The 9,660-nt window shown below is 45.2% G+C and overlaps 1 protein-coding gene across 1 annotated transcript in view; it reads right to left on the bottom strand.

Annotated features, from left to right (window-relative positions):
• Positions 1 to 6,337: 6,337 nt before the first annotated feature.
• Positions 6,338 to 9,660, bottom strand: part of otud7a (OTU deubiquitinase 7A) — a 46,847-nt gene continuing 43,524 nt past the window's right edge. The window contains exon 13 of the mRNA XM_084365161.1: positions 6,338 to 9,536. Within this exon, the coding sequence (XP_084221287.1) occupies positions 7,968 to 9,536 (1,569 nt within the window). The 3' untranslated portion in view covers positions 6,338 to 7,967. The remainder of the gene's footprint in view (positions 9,537 to 9,660) is intronic.

Here is a 9,660-nt window from a genome sequence, read left to right as displayed (position 1 = left end):
TTTTTAGCGATTAGACAAACCAGATACAACATTTTGGTTGGTGAGCTTTGGAGGACAGATCCAGGCTAGCTGTTTTCCCAGTGTTCCCAGCCTTAATGCTAAGCTAAGCTAACGAGCAGTTGGCTGTAGCCTTAACGCTATATTTACTGTCCAGATATGAGTGTGGTATCAAGCTTCTCCCTCAACTCTTAGCAAGACTGCAACTCCCAAACTGGCAAACTATTTCTTTGAGTGGGGGGAAGTGAATCGGTAATTTCAGATAGCATTAGCCACCATTAGCCTAAGGTCAAATCAAATGAGGCTGGAGAGGAAAAACTGAACAAGCGTTTGTTTTATAGCTTAATGATTCTTCTTAATTTTAAGAAGAATGTGTTTGGGGTTTTTTTTTTAAGTAAGCACATAGTTTCTCTTCACTGTCAGTCTTCCTCTGAGGAAGTTCCTCATTTGTAACTGTAAAATATCAGAAACCTTACAGCAACATTACAGCAGAGAACTGCAGGAGGGTGGAGACTTATAATCAACAGTTATAATACAGCCTTTTCTCACAAGCTTCAGTATTATTCTTGCAACAGGAAGTACACCTTGTTCCCTCACTTCACCCATGCAAATATTTACAGTAACTGCTGGGGTATCAACAATGGGCGGGGCACCAGAATGCAGGGGACTCTTTCCTTCCTTATTGTATTTCAGGCGAAACAGACTGATAAATAGTGTGAGGTTTCCTGTATATACCCAGCGCACTTGCAACTTCAGAAGAATGGATGATTCACTCCAAACTGCAGCCTCCTCCTGTGCAAAGTGCACTTTTAACTCCATGTGACACACAAAAAGCAGAGTTTTTCCCTCCATCTGCATTCGCTGCCCTGCAAAAAAAAAAAAAAAATCACTGCCAACATGCTTTTATCCCTCTCTTAAGCCGAGTGCGCCCACCAACACCAGCAGAGATCACAGGCGTGGCCTTTCCTGCTCTCAATGAATCATGCGATGTGGAGTGAGACAGGAAGGAAGAGAAAGAGCGAAGGCATTAAAATTCTTGATGAGGAACCCTGGTGTTCTCCTTGCTCAATCTGCACACCTCCTGTCTCCGGGCAGGTTGGAGCTACCATCACACCACGCTACACAAACAGACAAGCTGCCACCCCTGGCACCGCCACACAATTTGGTGTGCCATCACAGCCGGCATGTTCCCAGAGCTTGTTTTTCATATTTGTGTGGCAACATGAGGGACTTCTGCATAGTTAATTTGTATGTGTGTATACGTTTTTATTGCCTTAAAGCTTTGAATGTCGGCAGGGAGCTGTTGTCAAGGAAAACTGAGCTCCTAAATATAAAAACCCTGCTGTGATAGTAGAGCTTCTGATCATGCAACAGCAGAGCAGTCCCTCTGCAGACCACTGACTGAGCTAATTCACACATATCTCGCCGTATTACAAGAAAGATCTCGAGTTGTGCTAGTTGTGTGGGTGAGGCACATATTCTCTCTGGCTTGCACGTCTTTCAGTCACGTGTTGATTCTCAAGATGACACATTTTCCCCTCTGTAGTGACTTATATTGCTGCAGATGCGGGGCAAAGTACAGACAGTTATATGAGCAGTGAGAGCACATCTCTGCTGGTATCACCCTGCTGACAGGATGTGGGGGCGGAGGAGGTGGTTTCAGTTTGACTGATTTATCTCGTCAGTCACACCTTTTCTTTTGGATTATCAGCTCCTGCGCACCCAGTCTCCAGATGAACTTCTGTACGCAGAGTAAACTCAGGTCTTTTTGGCCAGAACCACAAGTTATTTTGAATGCATTGTCTGAGGGAATAGTACAGTGCAGCGTGTGAGAGGGATTGAAGATGAGGATGAGGCGGTGGGTGGGTGGGTGGTGTTACCCTGCGCTGATTGGTGCGCCCAACCTAGACACACTCAAAGTCTAGAGCGTGGGAGGCACTGTGGGCTGGAAAGGGTCTCTGCTCCACTGAGGTGTGTGGGCATCGCTGACTTTAAGACTCGGTGGAATTAATCCACAGAAAAACTGGGAGAGATGTGGTCAGCAGCAGCAGTGGTCCTAATCACACAGAGGCCTGTGTGTGTGTGTGTGTGTGTGTGTGTGTGTGTGTGTGTGTGTGTGTGTACGTCCGTCTTCCTCCATGCCAAGCCCCAGAAGGCAGGCTGAAGGGCCATGTGATGCCACCCACTCTCGAGTGCAGTGCATGGCAGGGCTGGCGCTAGATCCTGCAGAGCGGGTGGGATGAGCTCAGATATTGGAGGCTGGCACTGGCTGAGAACAAGGCTTAGCTATGGGAGGTTGGGGGGGGGGGGGGGGGAGAAAGAGAGAGAGTTTGGCATTACTACTCACTGCAGCAGAGGCATCAAAGCCAGCAACCTGCTCGAAACACAACAGCACTGTAAATACTGTCAGGTAGAGTGGTTTACAATCCGGCCGACAAGAATAGATGACGAGAATAGTCCAAAGAGGATATAAATATTCAGTTTATGTACCCATGGATGTGCGTTATTGTGCCACGTTTAATTTCCCCGTCTTAATGAGACAACTGTTTACCATAAAAATCAATATTTATGAAGTATTGTGTTGCTTTAAGGCCTCTAATGGCTTCTAATTGTGTGAGAAAGGAGACAGATGCATCTGAAAGGGAAATAAAGAAGCGGGGTAGAATTTTCTATATCCTTAGTTTGCAAAGAGTTGAGCGAATTTGACAATATGGAGGCTGTGCTGCGCTGTTTGAGAGGATGAGAGGCCTGCCAAGCGACTGCTGTATGCCTGATGGAGCTCTTTGTTGCTTTGAAAAAGCAAAGGGAGGTCCCTCATGCAAATTCAAAAGGAAATTCTGAGAAAAGCGGATCCGAGAAAGAAGACAATGCACTCTGTCTCATTCAGCACTTGTTATGGAGGACGCAGCGATACAAGAGCCCGGGATACATTGCTCTGGAGAAAGGGGCCCTCGCGTGCCATTGTGTGACTAACATCGGACGTCACGCGGAGATGTAATTCATCCTCAGAACCTAACAAGTCATTCCATATTATTAGCAGCCACGGTCCACAACCGTGACCTGCAGTGTGGGGCAACAGTTGGAGGAGTGAGTCTAGCCCACAGTCACGAGACTGTACGCTCACTCTGAAGTATGCAATTCATCCCACACATAACAGGCTGCTGCCCACTGAACAACCTTCTCCTCTCACTCTCACTACACCAACTCAGTCAGCTGCTACTGTACCGACTGTAGACTCTTGAAAAAGCCGCGGCTAATTTTACCTCATACTCGTACTCTATTAAAAACACTTTTTAAAATGAATGTAATCTCTTAGAGCTCATGAGTTTTGACACACGGTCAGAATTTGATTTGTTACTCTGTTTACACTTCATTTCACTTTGTGTCCGGGCCATTGTTTCTCTTCACGTGTCTAAATATCTGTGGGTGTATTATAGTTTAACAAGACCTTTGGGTCTACAGTCATGCTAGCAGCTCTCTAAAGGCGGTACTTTGGCACTGTGCTGCTGTGAGCTGCGTGCTAACGTGCTAAAGTGTTTACCCTGCATCGTCTTTAGTTAGCGCAGTGTGGGCGGCGGGGGTGGAGTTGAGGGCTAAAAATGTCAAGTGAAACTAAGTTTAAAGCAGAAACAGACAACTTTTTCAACTTTCCCCTCGCCTAGCGCTTCAATGTGGCGTCACTGCCGGCACCGCTGTCGCAAACACAGCATTAGCAACATAGCTTCTGCTAGCAGCCTGGCTAGCCTACCGCCCAAAGCATAAAACAAGTGAAATAATCCAAGTTTGACACCTGGTTTTAGTAGAAAGTGGGCAGGTTTTGTTACTTACTGATCTTGAAGAAAGGACGCCAGTTTTGAGCCGTCTTGAGTCCACCGCGGGGAAAAACATACCAGCTTTGACAAAACACTGGAGCGCTCCCCAACTAGTGAACGCCAATTTGTTCACTCCTGTTTTACCTCTTCATCTTCAACTTCTTTGCCTCCTCTGTCAGCGGGTTTCATTTTATTTTTGAGTGACATTTATTAAACTAAAATTCAACTTCGACCCCTTTTGTTTGCTTATCACTGTCGGTGGGTGTGATTTTCTCTTTTGTTTTTAAAGAGCATAGCTGCTTCTGTGAAGAATTTGTCTTTAAAAAGACTGTGAGTAATGTCTTTTCCAATCTATCTGGGTTCTCGGGGCTTCTGGAGAATTGGTTTACTTAGCAAAACCAATTCTCCAGAAGCCAGAAGCTGTTAAACAAGTTAATCATCTGCTCAAGTTGTTTGGGAGGATGTTGCAATGTTTTTTTCCTGTGAAGCTCCAGAAGTGTTTTGTTCACTGAAACTTCTGGCGTGAGTACACAATGACTGAATTTCCACTTTTGAGTGAACTTATCCTTTAAGGGAACACCAAAGTTACAACTCATCCTTTGGAGGAAATGAGTGTCTGCATGAGATTTTACGGAGATTCGTCCGATTGTTGTCGGGACATTTTACTCAAAACCACAAATGTGAACCACATGGCAAGAGGAAACGACGGAGGATCACCACTGTTGAGATATTTTACCAGATAAGTGACATCTTTGACCGCCTGGTAGCAGTGCTAGATGAAAAGTGAAAGGGTCGCCACAGTCATTATGATTCATTTGCAGGGGGAAAAAATGAATGTTTGTACAAAATTGCATAACAATACATCCAATGGTTGAGCTATTCAAAGAATTTAAATATTTTCCCACTTACCAGTAGTGCTGTTTCAGGGGCGTAGCACATATCCTGGACCCTGTACGCAGTCTCCTCACACCCCTCCCCAAATCCATGGCTAGAAATATGTGAACTGTCCCTTTAAGTCAGCACTATAGTGGTACAGACCATTCGACAAACAACCCTGAAGACTTTGTATATATTTTCAAACTCATGACTGTGTGTGTGTAAAAGCAGTAATGATAAACAGACTGGAAGCCTTTAGTAACAGCTTTTGAAACCCTTCCTACTCTTGTTATTCTCACAAGCTTTGAAGATTAAATTTAGCTGTAATTAAATTCATCTTTACCCCTCTGCAGTGAAAAATAAATCATTAAAACGCTCTCTACGAGCCATTTTACTCATGTGGTGCTTGATACTATCTTGACATGTGACTTATGCTCACATGCGGCAAGCCCTGACCAGATTTAACCATAGCAGGGATGGAGGACACTTCACATGAAAGCACTTGCAGATTTTCTGCTGCTTTTCGAAAGCCTGTCTCGCTGCGTGGCTTCAATCCTCCTGCCAGTGTGGGAGTGTCTCTGGAGGAATACGGCAGAGTTACAGCTCTCAGTCTGGAATGCTGCCCTACTTGGCAGTTCACTCCCAAGAATCTCAACTCTGTAACCTCAGACCGATTTCGGTGGAAATTTCCCCCTCATTCTGTTTAGCTTGACTCATTCAAAACAAGATTAATTACCTTTTTTCCAATGCTGAGTCTTATAAATAACCATCAAAAGTGTCCTATTCTAAAAATCCATATAGCCTCTTAAAGGGGCACTGCACTGATTTTTACACATGAAGGTCAGTTTAGTTGACATGGGGTGTGCTGTACAGTTACAAACTTGAGGCATGGAGTTTAAAACACAGCAGAAGGATTTTATAATTGGACAAAAAATAATTTGCATTCTGGGAATTGTGGGATTTAGCCTTTCTGTGGAGCTTGACCCACATTTGCAATAAAAAATCTCTCTTCTGCGTCACATTTGACTTTTCATTTTCAGCTCAATTTATTTTGGGTGTCTAATAGAAAATGTTTTCATGTTTTAATGTTCACATTATTACCTCCACCAAGTTTACGGCTTCACCTTTCCGTTTGTTTGTTTGTCAGCAGGTTTACACAAAAACTACTGAACGGATTTCCACTGATCTTGATGTGCAAAAGTACAAAAGGGGACTGTCTGACCTTGGTGAAGGTATGCGCTCTACTGAGTAGGAGCTCTAGTTTTTCCTCATAATGTCCACACTGTTTTTGTGCCTGTCTCTTCAAGGCCCTCCAGCCCAGTCTGCTCTGATTGGTCAGCTCTCACAGGCCTGAGCAGGCACCACCTACTAAATCTAATTTTCTAAATCTGCCTTTTTGCAAGTTTCTCAACATTATGAAAGTGAAATTATCAAAAATCAAAAATGCTACACTAATACAGTGATTTGAACCTTTTATCACTTGTTTGAGGCGTCACTGGAAAAAAAGAAGATAGCAAAAAGTGTATTGTATTCTTACCTGGGTTAAGGAAAACCTAAACATGACCTCTTATAAATAACTTTAAACAATGTAATCTATAATCTATAATCATGACGACCTCCTTGGAGATAACAAAAATGACACAGACACACCATGTTTGTAACAATAAACTATTTTTTTTTCTTCATATTTACATCTGTACCTAATGTGCAAATTAATAATTTAAAGTAGTGTAAAACTCTTAAAGGAATACAAAATCATATCTTACAGTCCTAACATGGTGAGAGTCCATGAACTGGTCACATAGAAACAAAGAGGAGCAACACTGCAGTGTGTACAGGAGAGAGACAGAAGCGAACCCAGGGAGCAGTGGACATCCTTGGCCAGGACACACTTAGTTAAGGACAGCATGGTACATTATCCAAGCATCACCAGAACAAACAGCAACACAAACACTGCGTCTTTACAGTAGTCATGTCGAATGAGCAGAAAGCACTTGGAGGCCCGGGGTTTTACAAACCCACTGATTGGTTAAAGCACTGATGATCACAAAAGGCTTGAGGTGCTCTTAGCAGCAGGTGCTTCTTTTAAACGGCCTCTAGATATGGAAGAAGAACAGACAATCTCACACTGGACCGGTGACACATCTATACTGCAGGTCACCACATAGTGCTAGTAGCATGATTGCACATTGTGTTGTGTGTTTAGGGGGGAACAGACACGTAATCACACTTCAGACAAATACGCATCGGCCTGCTCTCGCTACCCACAATTCTTCTCATCTAACACACTGACCGAATAGTAGTTAACAGGCGACTCGGAGAAAACACACCATAAACACTGCATATTTGAGAAGCAATTCATCCTATGCACATTGTTTGGTGCTTGCCACAAAAAAATAGAAAATTTGAATCATAGTTTTTTTTTTTTTTTTTTTAAGAAGCCAGTTTGGCAGTGCTTGTGGTCGTCAGACGGGCAGAAAGTGTGAAATGATATCTTACACGATATTTCGAGTCCAATTGTGACACAGCAAACCTTTGCACCGTGGTAAGAACAAAAGTACACTTAACAAATGAGATAGTTGTACATTTCATCCTAATCCAACATTACAATCTATAATGCTTACACATTTTTAATTCCTGTAGTTCAAATTTGTTTACAAAAGCACACCGTGACAATCCTTTACAATTTACAAGACACAGTTAACCTACAGTAACTATATTATTGGTGCATAGACAAAATTGGGAGAGGGTGTAGCAAAAATCACCAATTTATTGCTTTAAAGTCTAATATTGATCTCCCGTTAAATTTCTTTTGATTGCAAAACAACAAATTTTTCCACAGAGATTTTTGAAGAACCAAGCAGAGGTATTGCATTCAAACTGATTAAAAGAGCTAAAATGTTCCCTCCTGATGAGATGCAAATCTTTAGTACTTTGAAAAATAAAGAACTTTCCCTCAACATACAGAAATTTACATCACAGAGAGATGACTTTTACTCTAAAACAAGTAAAAGACTAAGTTCGATGAGACAGAAAAAAACCCCAAATAAACAAAATAGCACGATTTCTGGCCAAAGCTGCTCACTGTTTCAAGTTCTGCTTCCCCCATCATAAAGTAAGAATCTTTACTAACAAGGGAAGGGTGACAGGAATACAAGAGCATTCTTCAACAAAATAGGAAAATGTTTGCCACCATGTTGTTCTAAATGCAGAGTGCAGATGGTGTAGTTCCCTCAAGTCTCCCGCGGCCTTGCTGACAAGTGGCTGAAGTGGCTGTGATGGCTATGCAGGCCTCTGCACTTTGCTCTCTCTCTCCCTGCGTTTCAGCTCCTCTCTGTAGCAGTAGGAGCAGTAGTTGTCTGTCTCTGGTCTGCCGTAGAAGGAGCAGTTCTCCCTCTTGCAGCGGCGCTGCTGAAAGCAGTACAAAGGGCTTCCAGTGCTCCGCCCTTTGGTTTTGTCTTGGTTGAGCCAGGTGTGAGACGAGTTGTCCTCATCAGCATACTCCAGGCAGTCCTGAATGTCTCCCGCGTCGAATCCGTTGGTGTAGGTGTGGGACTTGTGTTCGCCAGGCATGTTGTAGGACAGCGTCTCTATGGTGTTAACAGTGCGGACCCCCGACAGGCGAGCAGGGCTGTAACTCTGGGATGAGAGTGAGCGGTTCTGCTGGGGGTAGGTGGCGCATGTCTTTAGGGTGCCCACAACAGGCTTATAGGGGTCATCCTGGAAGATGGAGGATTGCATGTTGACATCTTGTAAGTGAATCACGCTGTGCCTCTGGATGGGCGGTGTATGGCTGTAGTGGGCGGACACAGGTACGGGCCCAGGTCTCTTAGCACCAATACTGGGGGAAGAGTAAGGCGCAGGGGCTGGGGCTGGGTGGGAGACGTGGTGGGAGGTTATTGGCGGGGTGAGAGGAGGGACTGGGATAGAAACAAGCGGGGCTGCAGGAGTGGGACTGTTCCTGCCCTGCATCTTGAGACCCAGTGGGGGCTGTGAGTTGTGGTTGTAGGTGTGGGTATGGTGGGGCAGGACAGGAGAGCAGCTCTCCGGAGGCGAGCTGTCCGATCTCTCCCTCTGGAAGACACTCTCGTGCTCTGGCTTCTTCACGACCACCTCGGTGGTGGCGGGGGGCTTCTTCTCGGCCTCCTTCCTCTTCTGCTCCTGCTCCTGGCTGAAGCGCTCCTGGGCGTTGGTCAGGTAGTAGCTGATCATCTCCTCGTGGAACTGGTGTCGATGGCTGGTGAGGAGGAGGCCTGCGAAGATGAACTTGCGCTCCCCCTGCATGGCAGCCCGCAGGATGTTGAGGCTGAGCTTGACATCAGTGCTGTATTTCCAGTTTTCCAGGGTTTTGTCCCCTAAGACTCGCCCTGCACTGTCCTGTCTCTCAGTGGGGGAGGAGCTGGATGGTCTGTCTCTATCTGTAGGAGAGGGGCTTGTGGCCTTCTCAGAAGAGGTGGAGCTGGCTGACTGGCCCGACTCCTCCTTGCTTCCCTTGTTTGCTTTGGACTCCTTCTTCTTCGTCTTCTCCCCTCCGTTCTCCCCGTTGCGCCCTGAGCCAGAGTTAGATTTGTTCATTTTGCCGTGCACGAGGCCACCCAGACCTCCCATGTTCTTCTTCAACTTGATCCCCAAGGTTTTGCTGAAGCTACCTAGTTTGTTGGCTACAGAATCAGCCCGGCTCTTGTCCTTGTCCTTGCGCTGCTTGTCTTTGTCCTTCTCCTTGCTGGGCTTGCCGCTGTTGACGTTTGAGTTGCTGCCAACAGACTCGCGGTCAGAGTCCATGGACTCAGCTAGAGACTGGACATCCTCACCTGCAGAGGCTGTGGGAGACTCTGGCTGAGCCAAGGGAGCCTGCACAGAGAAACACACAAACACATTACAGCAGTGAAGAAAACACAGAACACAAGTAATAATGTCTCGAGGACACGACATCGAAGAGATTATTCAATATGTTTATGAGTTTATGAGTGGAGCG

The sequence above is a fragment of the Pagrus pagrus genome (assembly GCF_965226575.1).
Source record: "Pagrus pagrus genome assembly, chromosome: 10".
Classification (NCBI taxonomy): Eukaryota; Metazoa; Chordata; class Actinopteri; order Spariformes; family Sparidae; genus Pagrus; species Pagrus pagrus.
This window is presented reverse-complemented; position numbering and strand designations above follow the sequence as displayed.